Below are 23178 nucleotides of genomic sequence, written 5' to 3'. Positions count from 1 at the left end.
TTTTATCAGAAAAAAAAAATGCCACACCACATAATTACATTTGCATCTGCACTTTCCCCCCTGAAAGTTTCTCTTGTTAAGCTGCCAGTAAAATGTACCTAGTGCAGTTCCTTCTAATGGTGTTTCACTGTTCTGGAATCCAGAGCTGTGCCTACCTGCACTACAGTTTGATAAGAAAATGCTGCAGAGGTCATGGCTATCAGCACCTGTCAATGCCCAGATCTTCCATTCTTCTATTCTAATTCTTGAAATGGCAGTACTGACTTTGTAGCTGACACTATTCCACCATAACTCATTCTTTCAGACTTTCCTCTGTTCGAAACGCAATCCTTCTTTCCTTTTTAAATATTGTGTATATTTGTGTATGTGTGTATGCAGCATTTATGCATACAGTATGTCCAAATACGTATACAGTGTGTTTGCCCAGGGGAACTGCCGTGTTCCAGTAACAAAGTGTTGTTATTAAAGTAATCTTCTGTGCACTAGGCTAAATAGACTTTTGCTCCCTACTCCATCAACATTACATACATCTGACCCCTGCACTAAGTACGCTACATACACCTCAATCTTGCACTATGTATGTTACATATTCGTAACCTTTGCACTCTTTACAAACTCCTAAATTAATCAGAGATGATAGGTTATTTTTAACCATATTCTATTCTGAAGGTCTGGGTGTTTCAAGACAAGTTTTAGCAATGTTCTTAGTATTGACCATCTATATATTTTGCTAGGCGCTCATTGGTTTCTAATTACATTCCGGACTTGTACTTGTATGGACTGTCATACAGAACCCTTTTAATGTAATGTAGCTCTTGAATGAACCTCTAATTCTAACACCAGAAGGATTACTTTATCTCTCCTTTACTAGCAGCTTTCCTACTCCATAGGAAGAGTGCTATGTAACTGCTTTAGTTGAGTTTTTGCCATCCTTTTTAGGAACAGGACAGCCTTAGGGAGTGCCTGTCACTTGTCTTGCAAGGAACTTTTTACCTTTCACCAGACTGTCTCCAAAAAGCAATAAGCAAAGCGATTCTTTACTGGTGGTGCAAAAAAAAATTGTCACTAATAAAGCACTGGGATGTTCTCTAATTTTTCCAGTATTTGTATTTTTCACTACTGTCCTATGAATCCTCAAGCATGATCCTATCAAAGTTAAAGCTCATTATAAATTCAGGTTGTAAAATTCACCATGCCTGCTAACTGTTCAAGGATAATTCTGTGTTAAATGCTAATGAATTATAATGCAACACTGCCATCGTGTGGATCAGTGTGAGGTTTGCTAATAGATGTGTTAGTCGTGTAAAAGTGTTCTTATCCAGATGTGACCAACTTCAGGTGACTCAGATAATAATAATAAACTTCCATGAGAAAGGTAGATAAGTGCCACTACATATCACTCTCATTGAAAATAAATTACCACATAAAGACTCCCGAGAACAACACTTCCAGATGTGTTAAATTTAAGTGGTCCTCACTGCATGGGTCTGGCAGGAGTATGGACAGGTCATTATTAAACTTTTTGCTGGTGATGGGGGTAAATTAAGAATTTACAGGTAGAAAACCGATCTGTTAATATGCAAAAAGAAAATTATATACAGTTTATTCGCTGTATGTACATAGGAGTAGACATTTGCTTATCATATACTGTACACTGAATCATTAATCATTAATCACTGGCTCATTAATTAAACAGAATCATAGCGTAATGCGCCTGGGCACACAAATCACAACCAATGCCAGGAATCCCTTCAACAAGCTTTATTGCGTAATCCAGATACAGGCCGAGGTCAAACACAAGAAGGTCAGTCCGAGAAAGTGAGGTACAGAAGGATGAGGCGGAAGGTCTTGTCAGGGACAATGCAAAGTCAGGGCAGGCAGAGTTCATGCAAAGTCAGTAATCAGGCCGGGTCGCTGTTGGTAACAAGTCCAAGCTGGTGACAAGTCACGGGGGAAGACAGAGGTTAACACAGTTATCAAATACAAGAACCCACCCAAGCACACTGTAATACAGACGGGCAATGGTGCTCATGACAGGGACTCATTAAATGGGCAGAGTGCCCAATCACTGGCGCTATACGATTGGAGGGACCATACAGACTTAATTAATCCTCTGCGGTCGACTTGGTCACAGGGAATTCAAACTGAACTTCCCCCACCCTGTGTGGGGCAGCCAGCTACCTCTCGCCCCTGGGTGGTAGAAGAGGCGCGCCTAGTAGCCTAGTTGCAGGAGGACCCGTGGACCGTGCTGTACTGTACACACCCGCAGGAAAGCTGGAGGTGCGCGCAGTGCCGTGCACAACCACAGGGATGCTAGGGATGCCGTTTGGCCAAACAGTAGTTCGGCCGGAACTGATCCCTGCGCTGTGAGCAGAGCGGCTGCAGCTCCAACTGCGCTGCGTGCCACAACGCTTCCCTTCAGGCTGCCCGCAATCCCCCGGGTCACGGCGGGTGCGGACAACTCACTGCGAACCGCTGGCAGGGTAAGTCCTTTACACATAGTGCTTTGTTGTTCCACTCTTTCCTAAATCTTTAGCTTATCCTGATTTCTTTTTTTTAAAAAATACCCATGGCTGTAGTTCTGTTCCCGGCATTAAACAGAGTCATCGGTCAGATTCAGCTGCTCTAAGCAGAAGTCTATTCAATTATATTTAGTCATACTTAGTAATAAATGTGATAAGGTTCCTTCTGTAACATAGTTGGATATTTTAATTAAAATTTTGCTTTTTAAGGTATTCTAAAACATCCATTAAAAACTTTTTTTCAAAGCTCCTAAAAAGCAAAAACTCCACTACTGAAAGAACCTTATCAGATCCATTACTAAGTGTAAGTATCCTATTTCAGACAATCTGAAAACATTTTTGTATTCTCATCTGATCACAATTCTGGTCATGCTGTGACTTTCAGAACAAGAGTGTCTTGGATTGTAAAAAATATTCATAGAGCCTATAGGACCAGACTTCCAACAGATCTGCAGGGGATCAGATAGCATTTCATGTTATGAATAGCATTGTGCTGGGCAGCGTGTGCTAAGAACTCCCTGAACCAAACTAGACTTTTTTTTCATCCATTAAACATTATGTATTTTAACTTGTTTTCTTTACTTTAGTTTCCAGTACAGAAAGATTAGACTTACATTTTTACCACTATGTCCCCATAGCCCAGAATTACCTGTATGTCCTGTGACCACCCTTACCAAGTCAGTGTGGGGGGAAAGGGGAGGAGTGAATGGAAATCCAAAATTTTATAGATGTCACCAGAGCAAAAGTCAACAGAGCTTTTTTGCCAGCTGCAGTTTTGCATACAAAAATTGGTCCCCCTGGGGCTACCAGGACTGGATGAACTCCTGTTACGTCATAAATATTTTACCAGTCAATATGGGCGATGTTCTGATTTTTGTTTTTTTTTGTTTTTGCACTAAACGTACCATTTAGAATTGTGGCCAAAAAGTCCAACCTAGTCTTATCACACCATAACACCTTTTCCCCCATGCTTTTGGGAGACTTGGTGTATTTATTTTGCAATTTGTAGCTGGGCCTGGATGTTTTTTTTGGTTCTGTCTGCAACCCTTCTGCATCACGGTGACTATCGACAAAAAACACCACCTCAAAGCTAAACATGGTTGTGGCAGTATCATGATTTGGGGTCGCTTTTCTATAGCTGGAAATGTGGCTGAAGTTTCAAATACGTTACTTTTGGCCCAAAACCTTCAAGTGTCTGCTAGAAAGCTGAAGAGGAATTTAGCCTTTCAATAAGACAATGCCCCCAAATATTGAATTGCACAGGTATAGGTCACATTAAAGGAGGAAAAAGTTATTTATTGTGGTCTCATTTTTTACATTACAAAAGCCTGGCATTTTACCAGAGGTGTATACACTTTTTTTATCCACTGTACATTGTTCCTATAACAAAAAATGGCTGAACGGTATACGATACTCACAGTACGCTCGAGATCCATGATGTTGCACGCAAATAGCAGGCTCCTCCCAAAGGAAAAGTTTTGTACATCTTTTTGAGAATTTCCCACCCTTTTCTGCCTCCTGAAAATAGGAAGCCCATCAGAAATGCACTACCAGGAAGCATTTAGGTATAACAATGGAGCTAGTGACTTATGGTCGTCAGCTCCTTATATAACCTTCAAACTGACATGGGAAATAAAGGGGGATAGGGTGAGGAAAATTTTATTTTTGCCTTTTCTTAGTCTTAATAGATTTTTTAATATTGGTTGTGAGCCACAGAGGTTTCTTTTTAGCCTTTTAAACATATTGCCCATAGGGATATAGTTGGAAGCATCTTTGCATACAGTCTACTATTCTTTGAGTAAAATATTCCCCCAGTCATTGGAAGCAGCACTTAGCATTGGGCCATTTACTCTTTAAAATACAGTTTTTTGGTCAATGTATGCAGTGGGGTTGGGGTCTACAATTTTTTTCAAACTATGTATTTGGTTTGAATAATCGTTTAGCAGAATTCCTTGGATTTCAGATCTACAATACACGGATTTTACACATAACCCCATAACAGGGCCCCACAAGGGGCACAAGGGATTACAAGGATTGGATCCATAAGTGATCAATTTACCTGATTTCCGAAGGTGTCTTCAGTTGTCACATTTACTTTGAAGTGCAGCAGAAAAAGGGTACTTGGAGATTTTGTAAATCGGTGTGTGGTGATTCTTTGCAACTTGGAGCCCAGGGTGATGTCCTGGTTTGCCCAACTTAAACACCGGCCCTGCAGGACCTTTTTAGGCAGGTACACAGCTAGAACAACAGGTGTTTGTGATCAGAAGTAACACAACTACTTGATGTTTATTGTACAGTCACCAAGAATCAGTGCATGCACATTAACACCATTTTGAAAAAAGCAGCCATGTGCATTATAATTTTTTAATTGCTGAACTGAAGCCCAAAAACATTGTTGTAAACCAACACAGAAAGTACATATAAAGATCAGAGCTATTTTAGGAGGGTTCGAGCCAGTCCACCCATTACAAGCTGCCTGTGGGAAACTACGGGGGTAGCCATCTTTATTTCAAGAAACTCCTACACAAAGGCTGTGCTGATTACATCACAAATTTGGCAGAAGTATAAGAAAAAAGACCATGAATCAAGTAAGAACATTATTTCATCAATACCTAATTAGCACCCTATGAGCATAGGAGGACTTGATAACACATACTAAGGTAGCACTAATAGGTCACATTCTTGATTTTTTGGGAGTTTTCATTTTAAGGCCTCTACCAAACACCTAATAGGACTACAAACCTATATAGTGGTTATATAGTATTTGGTCAGTATTATATGCCTAATTAAAGAGTTCAGAATGGCCACAAACATTACCACAAACAAAATTACTTTCCTGCATTGAGACTTGACAGAAAAAAAAACATTTTTTAATCACTGCTGCCTAATTTAACTTGTAACACCATTGCACACAATGACTACACAGGCACTACAAAAGTACATAGAAACAATCCGCAAAAAAAAAAAAAAGTTTATTTTGAAAAAGAAACACTTTTAGAAGAAGATTTTCCATCATAGATTTTCTAATATGTTGTTTACATTACATAACAAAATGCTTTTCCTGGTACATAACATAAAAGCTAAACAATCTTGGAAATCAACTATGAATAATTTTGGAATCGTTAGGCACCTGTCCAACTTTTATAATATTTACTACTATATTAAAAATGAAACTCGTTGGGGACATCTCTTTCTTTATTGACCCATTAGGTGAGTCATTGGGCCTGATTTATTAAAGCTCTCCAAGACTGGAAATGATACACTTTTTTCAGGGAACCTGAGTGATACAAAAAACCTGGAATAGATCTGGTTCAGGATTGAAAACATTTGCTTAAAATAGCAAATTACTTTAGGAAATCTATTTCAGGTTTTCTGGATCATCTAGGTTCACTAATGAACGTGTATTATCTCCAAACTTGGAGAGCTTTAATAAATCAGGCCTATTGAGAGGTAGTCTGTAGATACAGTAAAAGTCAAAGTTTAAGATATGCAGTTCTGTATAACAGTAATAAAATTAAATGAACAATTCTGAGTATTTGGCATACCGTTTTAACACTTTGCATAGAATTTTTCAGGGAAAAATAGAGTTCTTTCAAAGCCTCTTGATGTTAAACCTTATTTAAAAGCAGTGATACCCATTCTTACAATGTTTTTTTACAAACTAGAAACCAAGGAAAGCTGCTATGGGTAACATAAAATACAGTTACAAATTATTTTCAAAATTTTCTGTTTTTACCTTGTTCAGCATTGTACATAATCTGTTAAACCATGGCTGTGATATCATTTTTCAGGTACCTGATGTAGAGGCAATTCTTTAAAGCTGGGAATCATTAAAAACATACGATCTACTTAAAAAAGCCTTTTGATAAGTTTATCTTAAAATTGGCATTTTGGCATAATTTGTTTCGCTAAACTGCAACAACACACATAATGCCATTTTGCACATGCGAAATGTTAACAACATTCTATGTATGCCTTTTATACATTGCCTATAAACTTCTGTAGAAACACTCAGAGAACATACACAAGAAAAGGCACAGAATCTATCTGTGTCGTTATGAACTTAAGAAACACTGTGTAAACATAGAAACAATTTTCTATTCAAACAATTAGAATGGCTGATTAAAGAGAGGATTTATGAAATGATCTCCAAAGGTTTCTCGGCATAGAATAAACCCCAGCGCTGATCTCCTAAACTGCAGCGATGAAGTTTCTCTTTCCAGCCATCAATGATGTAGTTGTAATCCTCCTCAGAAAAACTCTGTAAAGGAATAAAAGAGAAAATAAAAATGCACTGTCTTGAATGGTTTACAGAATATCTAATTAGTTAATTGGAACCTCATTTCTAGGTTTTTAGTCTGGTTAAATATACCTCAATAAATTCCTGCTTTATCTCCTGTGTCCTTGTAACTTCTTTATTCAGAACTTGTACAAACTGTTCAGTTCGATCCTGAGCTTGAACATTAACAAATCCAACCTTCTCTAGGAACTGTAGGAGGAAAATAATAGTTAAAATATAAAGATTTGGATTCATCTATGCACATTTATATTCAGTGTAAGCTCTACAGAAAATGTGACAGCGTTGGGGACAAACTTTAACACTGCTAGTGATGCTTGATCAGTTGTAGTAAAGGCCATTTTGAAGACCACTATGATCTAATATAAAAGAATGGAAAAAAAATTCCTATTATTTTGTGTTATGGGTTACATTGAGTATATACAGCTGGAAATATATGTTCTTGTGTGTGTGTCTGCTTTTTAGGCTGTAAAGCAACAGAATGTGAATATTTTGAAGGCTTCTGCATAAGTAATGCTCATTTATATGTACTATAACACTATTAGGTAATCTTACAATAGATGTTTTACATATAGCTAAGTAGGTAAATCCTATTTAATCAGTCTGGGGAAGACACCTAATAGTATGACTAGCTATTATTTGTATGTTTTAAATCTCACTGAATTGTAAATATTAAATTGTAAATTGTCTAGGAAAGTTTGGAGATAATGCAGGATATACAATACCTGTCCATATTCCTCAGGTGTGTAAAGAATATATCCTCTCTGTTTCACATACTCTTGAAATACAGGAGACCAGGGCTTTTCTCCACAGCAATAATCAGTGATCAGGAGTTTTCCTCCAGGTTTTAACCAGGACTGTTAGAAAAAAGAACAGAAACAAATCAGACTGAGAATAGCAGACAGGCACTTCCAGCTCAAGAAAAAGGATCACCACTGTATCCTTACACACACTTTTTTTAGACCAAAGAATTATTGGGCGTACATGAATGTGATCATCCTAAAGGAAATCTGTGTTAAGATAAATATGAAAGCTAACTTTGCTGACGTCTGTGTGTTCTGGGTATCTCTGACTATTTTCTAGTACACTGACAAAGAACAAGCATGCAGTTCAGAACAGTCAACATGGAGTCAGAAGAACTAATCAGCACGTTTGTACAGAAGAAGAATGACAGCCATACAATTAGCATTTTAAAAAGGACAGGAATTATACTTGTTTAGTACTGTAAGGCCACAAATTAAAAAATAATTCTAATTGGCTGTATATTGTTCTCATTTTCCCGTTTTCAAGTTTTATAAATGGGCTCCTATATGTTAGGTTGCTGAAAACATTCTATTAATTCTCCGATTTCATTGCTGATGAGTAAAAAAGCAGTGAATGGACTTACAAAGAATCTCCTGAAGAGGGCGCCTTTGTCATTGATGTGTAGGATGGTGTCTCTGCTGTACACCACATCAAATGATGCTTCTGGGAAGACCCTTCGTGTGGCATCTCCAATTTCAAACTGGACCTATTAATACAAGAAGAAATAACGTTTGTATAAGCATAGAAAATGGAAGCATTGTTAAGTCAGGGCAGCAATGTCTACTGAACAGTGAAATTAGGAGATAAAAAATCAGTTTTTTAAAAATGCACTGAATAAAAGCTCCTAAGCAGATTCTGGTATATTACTCACCAGAGGAGTCTTCTCCTTTACGGCTCTCTCCATGGCAATTTCTACCATGTTAGACGACAGGTCCATCCCTAGGACTTCCACCCCATACGTCTTTGTACAGAAAAAAAAAAGAGTATCTCAGCCAAAAGGAATAATTAAACAGTAGAGAGAATGTACAATTACTAAAGTATAGAAACTGTGCTTTTAAACCCTTCAAAGGATAAATTTACTATTGATGAAGTTGTCTCCTAAAGATTTCCCCACACTCACAAGTAAAAGTAAAAGCTACTTAGTTAAATTCTCAACTTCATACTGGCTCCAAAGGTCTTCAGTGCCACACTGACTTTCTGTGTCTTATACCTATTGTGCATGTGTGTAACGCATTCTAATAATTCCAATCATTTCTAGACAGCCACCCAGATAAATATGGCTCCAATCATTGGAATCATTAGGAAGGGACACTTGATAAAATTAAGCTTATTTAAAGAATGCTATAATTATTTGTTCTTCATGCCTAATTACCAATAAGTTGTTTAGGGGACCTGAACTGAAAAAAATAGGGATTTTTAATGGTATTAGGGAACAGTTATTAATATTATTGTGCATGAAAAGTAACCCTAAACATCTTTAGTCTTGAACTTCCCCTAAATATAGCAGCAGTACATGACCCTCATACCTGTATATATTCAATGTGAGATCCAAGGCATTGCTAGTTTGACTGCTGGTCTCAGGAAACATGGAGTGAGATTTTGTGATGTCATTATTTTGGGGACTAATGTATTCCTGCTGAAGCTCTGACATGAGGAATAGAAGCCCTGCCTTTACCAAGATTCACCCACAACACAGACAGTGTAAAACAGGGCATGGTAAATCCATTGCAGAGGATCACTTACATCACTTGACACTAACATGTATTTCACCTTAATATGTAAATGTCCTTAGTAACTATTTCAGTAGGTACAGTGATTGCTTTGCCGTATGGTTGATATAGGTTAGGGTGACAAAGCTTAAAATTTTTTTAGATTTATTTTATTGTGCATGGGGAGGAATGTTAATGTGAGCTACTATTCCAGATAGGAGTGCTTGTCATTGCAAGTTATGTATACCGGTAACTAGTCATTTGCTCCCTGATTTGCCAGATGATCAGTTGCTCTTTAAGTGGGTATGTTTGGAAATACCTATCCTGCAATACACACGGTAACAGGTTTATAGCTCACAAATAAACAAGAGTAACCAGTGTACTAACAATAGAACAAAAGCTGAACCTGCATAAATTTCAAGTATAGAAATCTACCTTGGCCATATAGAAGTCTCCTCCACCGATGCCACAGCCAACATCAATGACCCGCTGACCAGGAACAAGGTTCAGCATGGAAATAAATTCCTGCAAGAAAAAAAAGTATGTAATGTAATTAAAACATCTCTGAACAGTCTCACTTAATGAAACACAATTGACAAAGCTGTACTGCAGTGGAATTATCACTTATCAATTATCACTCATCAGTTATCAGTAAAAGATTTGCACAGTATATGGAGAGCAGGAATTGGATCTACTATTTTCCTAAAATGAGCACAATCGAAATATAGGTCTCACCCAGAGGAGGAATTCAAATAGACTGATCTCTACTCCTGGATTATTACTGACAGGCTGAAGAAGACTTCCAGCTATACACTCACCTCTGAAATGGTGGTCTGTATTTTGTATTAAACACATATATTAGCATTTCTTGTATAACAAAATTGATTCCATCTGCCTTTAGAATTTTAGCCAAGCCTCACCTTAGTGGTTTCTAGCCCTCCAGTGCTTACAAAGCCATCCCCAAAGATCTTTTCATATCTGAGGATTCCCTTACGGGAATACTGTTGGTTATCCAGGAACTGCTGAAATGTCACATAGCCTTGGTGACCATCAGCTGCCCGAGGAACCTTCTGCAGAAGCCAGCACACCTGGTTTTGATTCTTCTTTATCTGTAAATGCAGAGAGGCAAATATGTAAATATGCATCATTTGAAGTCGTTAAAATAGAAGGAAAAGTTATGAAGGGGTTTATAAAGGAGCATTCTACAATAGGCACGACAACAAACAGTTTGAACATAGTAAAACACTATGAAAAGTTCCAACAGTGTTTAAGAGGCCTCCAACAATAATCAATGTATGGGCAGACAAGTTCTCACATGTCTTGCAGTACACAGTGGGAACGATTAATATAAACCTGTACAGACTGGTCCTGGGAACAGAAAAGTGTTGTTTGCAGCACCCAGTCAGATGTTGGCTTTTATTTCCTGTACTGCTGGTAGGAAAATATAAGCAAACAAACGCTAGGTCTACAGCAATGTTTTTTTAGTGTTTTGAGTGAAGGGTTTACAACATGAAAAACATAAGATACCAGAATACGAAAGAAGCAAGCAGAAGAGTTTAATAAACTAACAATAGAAATATAATGGAGGAGGTGATAGATAAAGAAGTAGTTAGGAAGACTGGCATTACAGATTGTCTGGGTCCAGAACTTGATAAAAGATTGATATCCCCCTAATTCTGATGATTTACTTGGTTACTGCGTTACACCCACCAACCAACACAGCTGGCATTGCAATGAAATTCACCAGGAGGCGCTCCTTAACAACCAATAGCCAATGGGAGAGCTCATTATTGTTACTGTACTAAAAAATCTGCATGGCATGGTTTAATAAATGGTGAGGTGTGCTCTCATTTGCTTCCGTTGTTACGGAGCGCTCCTTGCTAAATTACAGACCCCTGTACTAATCACTGCATCACAAAAAAATAAATATTGTCTGCTACTTGGTCTAATCCATGTGTCCTATACTAAATCAGGTGGGCTGAATCCAAATCTGAAGTCTGATTCTGCCTAGGACATCAGAATCCTAAGTTAATTACGCGTATAGACGCGATTAGCTACATTCTCTCGTTACGCAATTATTATGTAATCTCCATACATAACTAACTCTTGCCTCATAATTACATGACATTACAAAAACGTAGTTTTATGTTGCAACAACGTATACAATTACACATAATTTACCTGACTCCTTGTTCAACACACATGTACACTTCAGAAGTGTTTCAAGCACTTGCTTTTGTGTTTGTGGCTCTCCGCTGCGCCCATTGCAGAAACCAACAGTAGTCGCCCATCAAGTTGGGGTTGCGCCAGCCTTGATATCTTGTTTTCATAACAGAAATGTCCTGGTGGAACATCTCCCCTTGTTCATCACTCACATGACCCAAATTTTGTGGGAAAAAGTCCAGATTGGAATGTAGGAAAAAAAATTTTAAGTGACATTCGGCAGCCAAGTTGATGGTATGCTGTTAGCATGTTGTTCACGAGTTCAGCATGGTTTTCGGCTCGCTGGTTGCCCAGAAAGGTTTGTGCAACTAGCACAAATTAATCCCAAGCGGCAAGTTCAAGTGGGTTGAGTTTGTCTCTGAATGTGGCATCACGCATAGATTTGAGGACCAACAAAAAGGCCTGCTATCAGTTTAGCATCTGGTATAACTTTTCCAAACTTTCAGATACCGAAAACCCATACCATCACGATCCGTTGCAAAGACAAAGTTTTTCATTAATCCAAGTTTAATTTGAAGTGGCAGAAGGTAAACTTTCTGTGGATCAATGAGTGATTTATGCTTCACATTGTACTAGCCAACAGTGTATTCAGGTCTGGGTGACCATTCTTTCACTTTGTAATGGTTGCTGTCATCACAACTGTTCCACAGGCACAGAAAGCACATATAATTTGTATATCCCAATTGCAGGCCAAGAAGGAGAGCCACCACCTTCAGGTCACCACAAACGTTTCACTTCTAAATGACCTTCTTGGATTCAAATGTCTCTTTCATTCCCTCGGCATGAGCAACTGAAGGTTTTTCATTACCTTTATGCACCCATACAGCTTTCAAACTTGCTTTGCTTGAGTCTATGACCAATCTCCACTGCTCTGGAATGTATTCACAACCTAACTCCATCATCAGACCACTCACGTCAGTACAGAAGCAAATGTCGTTTTCCAGCTTGTAATAACCTGCAAACTTTGTGTGACAATCACGAAAGTGTGAAGTTATCGTTCCTTTTTGTAGCAAATTCCACTCCTTTAATCTGGAGGCTAACAGTTCAGACTTCTGTTTTGACAGACAGGTCCCTTACTAGATCATCTGAATCTGATTGGCTTATTATATGTGGCATACCCTCTTCAAATTGGGGTTCATAACATTTATTAACATCTACATCATCCTCCTGTTCCCCATCTGACATGTCACTGTCAGTAACAACAGATGTAAGAGGGACTGGCACTGGATTCTCTGCATCATGTGGCACTGGCTTCAGAGCAGATTTACAATCAGAATAGACGATTCTTGACTTAGTCTTCTTCGAAAACCCAGCAATTTTACTCATACAGAAGTAGCAGTCCAAGTGATGGTCTTTTGGCTCACGCCAAACCATAGGCACAGCAAAAGGCATTTTATTCCTTTTCCCATTCAACCATTGTGTTAGGCCAACGTAACACACCTGACAGCAGATATGAGGTGCCCAGCTTTTATCCTGATCTCCAATTTACCATTCAAAGTAATACTTGTAAGCAAATCTCACCCTCTTGGTTAGGTTCTTGCGTTGATCACACTGGGTATATTTGCCACAAATGTAGCACAAATTGTCCGGTTTATTAACACAGCTGCGCCTACTCATCTTTAGCTCAAAACAGACTCAATATGGCCTAGCTGTACTATCCAATAAGATGGTTTCACACTAGAAACAAGCCCTTGGTCCATTTCGCCTTATATACCTATTTCTGACGTCAGCTCACTGTCTTGCCCAGCCGCTGCTGGAACATGCATGCCACCAGGGGACGTGATTCAGCTGAGGTGGCAGCAGGCATAATGGTAGCTGCAACTGGTAAAATGTTCCTTTGTAAAAATACATTACCCAATTACCGACCATTTGAACTGCTATAGTACGCCTTTAACCTTAAATCTCTGCGTGATTGGCAAATTCAGATCTGGAATCAGCACACTCGATATCATGTAAATCACATGTGTTATTCCTAGTAGCAAAATCGTTGTTGTGCAGTGTTATCAGGCAACATTTCCAGGCTGCTTCAGTTATTGGTGATTTCACTTTCTACTTTTACTTAGTAAGACTGAACAAGTTATTTGCATTCTATACTAAACAACTCAATGACAGATTAGAAGTAAAGGGGTTAATACCACAGGCAATAAACATTTAACAATTATATACATTTGAATAGTAAAATATCCACAATCTGTACACCATCATCACTCAACCCCATAATACATAGCTGTCCTTGTCTGATTTATTTGCACTTAAAATTTTGCAGTCTGAATTCTGACTCTATTGCAAAGTAATTTCTTCTGTTTACTGTGCTGCATCAGTGTCCAATATTGTCATGATTACTGGAAAGTGAAACATCAGTTGAGCTTAGCTTAATTGTAATGTTTGCTCTAAAATGATCTAAAATGGGGACACAGCATACAACAAGGAACAGAGGCATTGAGCATTTCCAAAAATGACGCTGGAATAAAGAAAATGTGGGAGATAAAAATTTCCAGAGGGCAACGTATATGAATTCCTATTTTGAGGGAGACATCAGCTGGATGGATCTTTTTATTCAACATTATATTTTAAAGTGTGAAATAGTTCACTAATAGTCCCTGATAGATAATCCCTGCAATATTAAATCAGTGGAAAAAAAAGTAAAAACTTAAAATGTGGCATAATCACAAAACAGAAGATTAATATTATGCAACATTTAGAAAGCATTAATCATTTTAATACCAACAGAAGCAAATAAACATGACAGATAAACAATTGGCAAAGACAGCGGAGAATATGCTGCTGTTATTGAAAGCTTAGTGTAAATGATAGGTGTAAAACATCTGCTCACCTTAATATATGTCTGCACAGACTTGGACATTACAATTTCAAAACCATCGTCTCCAGACTGTGAGGCAACTGATGTTAGGAGATAATTGTACTGAGCCGGGGTACGGTAAACAGTGGGGTTAAATGTTCGTTCACAGTCCCCTAGAAATAAAAAATGTGTCACTAATCTTCAAATATACAGTTTTTTTATAAACTAAATATTAACATGACCTCAAAAGATTCCTGTGTCCTTGTATCATTAGATTCCATATGTTCTTTTCATTTCCATAATACATTTTATTATTTGGGCCCAAAATGATGCCTACTTATTTTTAGACAAAAACACCTTTTTGAAGATTTCAAGATTAAAGTAACCCTTTTTATTGAAATTGTTAGAAAAAGTGTCAGTGTCTTTGATATATATCTGCATGCACCTTTTATTACCCTTTAGGTTTAACGTTTTATGGTTTCATGCTGCTGGCTCTTTTAAGAGGTAATGGCTGCTTTGGGCAATAGTTGATTTTGTATTTCAATGTTTAGAATTAATTTTTTTTACATTTAAACAACATATATATGTAAGAAACAAACACATATAACAATGAGACACAGCTTAAAGCAATAATAAACATACATTGCAGAAATGACAGTTTTGAACATTTTGAGAACAACAACAGAAATCAAGCAATAGTTGATTCTGAAAAGTGCGTTCTCTTACTTAATACAGGCTGTCACTTTGCTTTGAAATATTCCAGAATAAAAAGCTTTTTCCATTTATACCCAAACCACCTCTTAGCCCAAATTATAATAACCCAAAGCATTAGAACCCTATTACCACTAATTTTACAAAACCTTCAAAATACGTCCAGCAGTGCAATTCATACAGATTATATGTAAGAACATATTGTTTCCACTGACCTGACTGAAAGAAACAGGACTCCCTATAGAAGATATAACCGCCAGGCTTTAGCCATCCCAACATTTTCTTTGTCAGCGCCATTAGCTCAGTATCATTTAGATACATGAAGAGCCAGTTAGAGAAGATAAAATCAAAACTAAAATGACAGAGAACACATTTCACATGAGTTAATATCATATAGCCATGTGAACTAGTTTGAAATACCCCACCATAAGTAATATCTCACTCCATGTTAGAGTCCCAGCTTACCTCTTGTCAGGAAATTCTAAATGAGTGACATCAGCCTGCATGAAGGAGATGTTTCCACGATAACCATTGTCAGCTTGGTTTTTCTCAATAAAATTCTGCATGAAATCCACTGCAGTGACATGGTTAGCCAACTTAGCCAGATGGCCAGTAAAACGCCTGTAATAATACAATACAAACATTAATAGGCCAGAAACCTGGAACCAAAAATATAAACAAGTTCTATCTTTAAACCTATTGGATTGTTCTCATTGGCATTGTCTTTATGTTATACTTGTATCAGCATCCGTACAAACTATCCATATATCAGTCAATTCAGGCTTGACCTTGCAGTTCAGAATGTAATGTTGTATACTCTGTGAGATATAAGTTTGCATTCTGTCAAATCTGACTTTCTGAAAATGTTACATAAGAATAAGAAACTACGACAGGCTATGTTCACATTGGCCATGAGGTGTGTTGCAGTGTGTGTACTGCTTCATCATGCCATGGGAACTGATGCCACTAAGAGGCTTATTCCAGCAGCAGTCTCATAGAGAATGAATGGGGGTCATAGCAGTATTAGTGCCACTCATTGAACCAGCTGTCAAATGTGCAGATGCTGACTCTTGTTCGATCCGAAAGCAGGTCTGAACCTACCCTTAAAGTTAGAACTTTTGATCAGATTATGTGTTCTTGCTAAATGTTCACAAGAAACAATCTGAATAAAATATAAATAAAGCGGTACTTCGGGATAAATCTGCTTTGGAGTAAGTCCAACAAAAAATCTTGCTTGGTATACAACCTTTGTGCTAGAACTTGTATGGGTCAAAATGAGTCATACCACTGTGCGCTACCCTTATTTACCTCTCTCGAGACAAAGCCACGACTGCCCACGAGCGTCAGTACGCCAGTTGCTACCATTCAGTGAACAACCCGCGCTATAACTCTCTGTGAATTACATAACATCTTCTCCTCCTCCTTCTAAGCACCATCCTAGTAGGCACGCAACTATTCTCAGCAAGGTAAAGTGAGGTTAAACTTTCATTTATTTCATCTAATTGCTTTTGTATTTATGTCTTTTAGTATTAAGCAGTGTTAAATTATTTTATACAACCCCATCAATGTATAATATGCCAATTTTTTTCATGGGAACGGATTCATCATTTTCCTTTTTTTCTTATGAGAAAAATTTGTTTGGTATAAGTCCAAGGATCTGGAATACCAAGGTACCACTGTACTTGATAATTTTTGTCAATTTTCCCATCTGCTGAATTGCATATAATCACTAAACACAGAAGCTTTAGGATTTGTTACAGGGGCAGGGCATCTTTAGGAGCAACAATGTGTCAATCTGTTTTATGGCACTTGAGCAAGCTTTTGCTGAGCCCCTTTATAGTGAACAAACATGTAAAGCTTCCAAAATTTTTAGTTTGTATTCCAAGGATGACACTTTTCTCAGTCTACTGAACTCCTGCAGTCTACTGAACTCCTTACCGAATGCCAGCTCCAAGCTCTAACACATTTAATCCATCCAAGCATGGCAACAATGATATGATCTCAGGCTTTTCCTCTTTAGATAAAATCTGAGCACTTGAATCTAGCATCATTTCTTCCACAGTGGCATCACGTGAGTGCTCTTCCCAAAAATGGGTCATTGTTTGTCTCACCTCTAAAAAGAAAAGAATTGTAAAGCATTAGTAAAACTGTGTAACTCACCCCTGCACATTTTAGCTACATCAAGGTTTCAAACAGATGTCGGTCAACTTAAAAACAATTGAGAACTTCAGGGACTCAAGTGGGGAAAATTACATAGCCAAATGGCATGAAATGGATTTGTTTTTGTAAACATCTTTCTTATGGATTGTATAACAAATATAACATCATAAATGAATACATGTCCAAATATAATTTTGGGTAGGTGACTTTATATACTCTGCACTGCCTACCAATTTGGTTCTTCCCTAACTTCTCTGAAATAGAGCTGCCTGGCTAACTACCAAAGAAAGGCAGTAAAAACAATATTTTTAACATCAGTGCCTAATGCTTACAGAACTTGTTTGAATAACTAATAATACAAATATATCCCCAGAAATGTCCATATTCCAAATAAAAATAATCCATATCACTCAAGTTGTGCAGAGTGGCTGTATTTAATTATAAGGATATATTCCACAAATATAAAATAGTCATCCAATCGTTCATTTGAACATTTTCTGTGACGTTGATGCAGATTTGTGTGTTTGTGTCACACATCACTTAAATCAAGGTGGTGTGTAATATGTGAAAACTAAACAAAAAATACTTGTATGTATATATATATATATATATTGTGTGCAATACTACAAGGAGAGTTCAACATGCTGTCCAGTCTGAGTCCGGCAGCCAGAAACCTGAAATCTACATTGGGATTGTGAAGCTGTTCTTTTATACTTTCATTATATTAAAAATGTGTGGGAAAAATGTTTTGCCTAGAGATAGACATTTGTAGCAGGTTCCTAGATGTCAACTTTGCATATCAGAGTTGTCAGGTCCTGTAGAATATGGGTTTGCTTCAAAAGATAAAGCAGCCTATGTATTGGTAGCTCTAGGTATTTGCACCAACATGGTGAGGTCAGGTTTATTCAGATGTTATTACAGATTTACCTAAAAAAGTAGTCTTTTTAAAGTTCACAAGATGATTTTGATAATATGTGTAGTACAATATCCAAATGTAAAACCCATTTAAACTTGCAAAACTGTTATCATCTGGCCTTGGTCTCCACAATGCCGATAAGCTATCATTACATGTATGCTAAACACAACATATTCTATAACTCTATTGGCCTCTTTAACATGTGTATGTTTGCTGAACACGTGTTTATATCACAATGCTTTTTTTCTGGTTGTAATAATTTAAAGCTTCCAGTTTAAAGTGAAAGTGCAAAAAAAACGTTGCTAGTAGGTTGGCATTTTTGGTAGGCGGATGAAAAATCTCTGCTATCAATAAGTCTGTGAAGGTTTACATTTATCCAGGACACTAGTATCTAGTAGTAGTTATTCACATTCAACTGGACTTGAATGTGAACATCCAACTGAATGCAAATAACTACCTTGTACTAGATATCTCTACTGTCAAATATCTTCTTCCTCTCTCCTCTAGCATTTTTCTCTGTACATTGTACCAAACATATTTTGCAAATCATGGACGTTACACCATCAGTGGCTCCCCAATGGCTTAAAAAACAACGGGAACCTAAAAAAAGATTGGAAGAAATGGCAGGAAACAGACTAGAGATGACAGCTGGATGGCACTGCGCTAGTGGATGAAAGTAAGTGTGCCATATAATGCAATTATGCTGTGCATACATGAGTAGTATGGAAGTACACAACCACGTAGTTGGCAGTTTAGTTTGACTTTCATGAGAAACTGTTCAGTGGGCTGAAAGAAGCTGCCATTGCTAAACCATATGTAAAGAATACTTTTTGCCGGGATGATCTTTTGGTTTTACTAGTGATAGTCATACACCTGACGCAAGCATTCAGATAACCGTGTGACAATTCGATGAACACATAATTCTTATTCTGGGTCAGTGATTCAGAAAGTATTAGAGGTCAAAGATAAGAACACCAACCAAACAAGATTAATTTTTTGCACCAGGTCAACAATGGCAACTTATTAAGGCGTTCCCAACTAAGGTACAGTCTGGCTAAATTCTGGTGCAAAACCCCAACCCCACTCCCATCCACTCCCCATCAACTAAATGTTGGGAACTATTTTGTCCATGTTTGCATCGCGGGTGGGTTGTGGCAGGGTTTTCGAACTGACAAGTTGCTTCTGACTGCATTTGCTTCTCCTACTCTGGTGTTTGGGCAATACATGCAAACATGTTGTCCAGCAGTTCAGTTTCACTCCTGGACACATAGCAGTAGCAACGACACAGATTCTGAACACATGTCTGAATAGGGCCTTACACTTTGCAAGGCCAATCACATCAACAGCAGCAAACTTGTACAGAAGTGTCCTTGCAGCAATTTTTAGTGCACTGCCCAGGCTTTACCAACAAGCCACACCAATGACAGCCAGTATATCTTTGGTAAGAACCTCATATGCCTATTACCACTTCGTTTTTTATTCCAAGAAGTGTAAGTATCTGAATGTGATTTGGTATCCCCTCAGAAAGGGAGAAGGTAAAATTGTGTGGCAGTTGTGCTGTAGCACTAATAATGCTTCTCCTTTTACTGTCTAGTTACAGTTGGGGGTGGTACAAGACTTCTACACCTCTACCTGCAGCCAGACATGGTAATTCTGTGTAGCATGTTGTGTAGATTTAAGGAATGGCTAGACAAAAAACAGACCCTTTATATGTATTTCATCTATTAATTTAACTGTTTACCTAGAGTTCTACTTACAGCACACCTGTCAAAAGAGAGCTCCGTAGGCTCCCATCTTCAGCTTAAAGGCATTTGCAGAATAGGTCTGGCCCTGCTTATCTGCATACCTGTTCTAGGTAAGTCATTCAGAGAATCAGAAAAACAGGCTAGGAACAGTAATGACTGATCCTATATATCATGTCAGTGTCCTTCAGAAAATCACCTGGTAAATTAAAAACCACGGACCGAAATGTAACATAACATACTTACAAAGTAATCAACTTTATAATCAAACCACTAAATATATGAATTCGTGTCATTTTGTTTACTAGCTTAAGGAGTAAGGTATACCTAAACCTAAAAATTAAAAAATTGTCAACAGGCGGGTTCTTTATTGCAGAAGGGACAGGCAATGCCCCTTCTACAGTAAAAGAAACTTACCTGCCTGTTCACAATCTCCATATTGTACACTGAGCTGAGCATGCACAATATACAATCTCAGTATAGACGGCTGCTGGGAATAAACAAACTCACGTGCACATGGGCTGGAGTTACGTCATTCTGGTCTGGCCAATCACAATGACCATAAATCCCAAACCGGTACAGAACCAGGTTGCAGGAGTATTGAGTGTAGTTATAACATTATTAGGTTAATGAAATAGGGTAAATAATAATAATTTAAGGAAATAAGGTAAAGTAAATAATAATAAGTTAAGGAAAAAAGTTAAATAATAATAAGTTAAGGAAAAAAGTTAAATAATAATAAGTTAATGAAATAAGTTAAATAATAATAAGTTAATGAAATAAAGTAAATAATAATAAGTTAGGGAAATAAGTTAAATAATAATAAGTTAAGGAAATAAGTTAAATAAGATTAAGTTAATTAAATATTATTTTAAAGACATAGCCTGTCTCTTTTTTTTATTAAAGAACCTGTCTGCATGTGTTTTTTTTTTTTATTTCCAGGTTTAGTTCAGCTTTATGCAGGATTCTGCTTTATTAGTGATGTCAGCCTGTCTAGGTACTCCTACTGAGAGACTCCCAGATTGTTAAATTGGCTCTTCTCCACTGCAGTTAAACAAAATAATTTGGTCATAATCCTATCCCCACCTAGTTAGTAAAAGATCTTGGTGCCGGTGCCATTTAGACATAACATGAAAGCAATAAAGCCTGACAGGTTTACAACTTCTTCCCACTCTAAATCCTGTTTTGCAAGGGATTACAGAAAATTAGTACAAAACAGGTGGGTACTTATACTAGCTTTATTTATAAATTATGTAACAAACACATAACTGGATTATGATCATTTACATCATTTGGAGTTCAACATTAACACAGCCAGGCTGGAAACAATGCACCAATCACAAACTATTCTTAAGTTTAGCTGGCTCCACCCACTAAAGAAATACTAGTTGAGTAGTTTAGGATTCCATAGGTAAATGTATACCTGCGCATATGAAAACAGTACATGTACTTTCATACAGTTTACATACAACATCATTGTGCCATGATAATACAAATTTAAGATGTCCTATATAATAACAAGGTCAAATTCTAAACATGTCAGGATAGCCAACAACTGTATCCAAGCCAACAGTCCTAAATAACATACTGTAAATAGAGAACAATAGGAGAATTTTAGAGACCAGAAAAACAGGCTACCACCTTCCATGCTAACCACCAACATGGGAAGAATGTCTGGGGAACCCCATCTTCATCTAATAAGAAGTAGAGATAACTCATGTAATAGATCTGCTTTTACACATAGCACAAAAAGTAAAAGAATACAACTTTATTGCAAGTACCAAAGTTCTACGAAACTGAAAATGTTTTTCTAACATTTCTAATACTGTCCAGCAAATATATGAAAGAATAATAAATGCAGAGGACACTGAGCACATGTATGATCCTCTAACATTGACAGGTCAGAAGAGATCTGCAGCTGGATCCAAGTAGATGGCAAAGGACAGAGAAGAGTAAATGAAAGGACAATGTATATAATATATTATAGTATAGTATAAAATAATATTATAATATATTATAGAGACCAGAGAACTCACATCAGGAATCACATACTATGTCACTTCTCCATCCCCAGCTCTGAATACTCATAACACTCACCATTTGCCATGGTTGCTGCTGCAGTGTATGACGTCACAATCTTTAATAAGAATCCAGTTTATTTATCCCTATATAATAATCCCTATATAATAATCCCTATATGTCTATATATTACTATGACACTATATCCACATTAAATAATACGCTGCAATGATTGGTCCCTGTGTCTACTGTCTGGCATAACCTATCACAGTGTGAATTGCAATCCTAGTACGAGAGAAGCTCCTGCTGTATCTATTATATCTTCTGCCCCGAGGCCTCATTCGAGCAACTATTGGTGAATCCGGAGAACTCTAATATTAGCTATTTATAAGGGAAAACATGTACCACCTCTTTGTAATAGGCACAGCCAGCACCAGGTGACGTCAAGGGCATCAAAAGAACTGATTAGTGGGATCCGCCCCTCTGCGTAATGATTGGCTGATATGTGCTCAGAAGGCGGTGAGAAGCCAATGAGACAATTACAGGGCGGGATTAGGCAAATAGATTTCTTAGCGTGAGGGGTCATTCAGTTTATTAGGGAGGGGGTGTGTGAGATGTGGCAAGGAGCCAGAGTGAGGGGCCCCTGTGTAAGGGGGGGGGGTTATACTGGAGGCCCATGTATATTCTGCAATAACATTGTAAGGCTATATGTGATCAGCAATATGTAAAACATGCTTATTAGAAGGCATGCATGTCTAGAATTCCAAATATTGTGCTTTTAATAAAAAAGAAATCTGATTATTATTGATTCTGCTTCTCTGGTAGTGGAACAGAAAAATGCATCTCATTACCAGATCCTGGCAGGGCATGCTGGCACCTACAGTTCCACAGCAGAAGACTGCAGCTAGTTGCCTTGATGTGACAGCAGTCCTGTACAGACAGGCAAGCCTAATGGAAAATCACAGTTACTGCCTCCCCCTCCTTCTGTTTGTCTTTTGTCAGAAATGCAAGCAGCCACAGAGGTTACATCAGAAATGCCTTTTCATAATGACATGGCCAGAACAAAAGCTGCTTCAGAACCTCACACAATAATTCTGGTGTACACAATCCCCATAATGGAAATCACAGTGACATTCCTTCATGTCAGACTGCAGCACAACTGCCCTGCAAATTCCTGTAAATGTTATTGATTTTCCTGGAATAATGCAGCACATGTGGGGCCCTAAGAAGGAGCCAGTCCTTACTTCACACGTGTTCTAGCCCTATAGCCTGTAG

General features: G+C 37.7%; 1 protein-coding gene across 1 annotated transcript; it reads right to left on the bottom strand.

The window, feature by feature from the left end:
• Window positions 1-5479: 5479 nt before the first annotated feature.
• On the bottom strand, window positions 5480-22278 carry LOC140338698 (uncharacterized). Its single transcript, XM_072422997.1, has 12 exons — window positions 21982-22278; window positions 17005-17179; window positions 15532-15687; window positions 15282-15418; window positions 14389-14528; window positions 10253-10441; window positions 9768-9857; window positions 8495-8584; window positions 8207-8329; window positions 7545-7676; window positions 6895-7011; window positions 5480-6783 (listed from the first exon to the last, which is right to left on the bottom strand). The coding sequence occupies exons 1-12, from the start codon at window positions 21989-21991 to the stop codon at window positions 6658-6660; spliced, it is 1485 nt and encodes a 494-aa protein (XP_072279098.1). The 5' UTR covers window positions 21992-22278; the 3' UTR covers window positions 5480-6657.
• Window positions 22279-23178: the final 900 nt, after the last annotated feature.

Source organism: Pyxicephalus adspersus, chromosome 9 (genome assembly GCF_032062135.1).
Source record: "Pyxicephalus adspersus chromosome 9, UCB_Pads_2.0, whole genome shotgun sequence".
NCBI classification, from domain to species: domain Eukaryota; kingdom Metazoa; phylum Chordata; class Amphibia; order Anura; family Pyxicephalidae; genus Pyxicephalus; species Pyxicephalus adspersus.
Note: the sequence above shows the minus strand (reverse complement) of the source record. Positions and strands in the feature narration are given on the sequence as shown.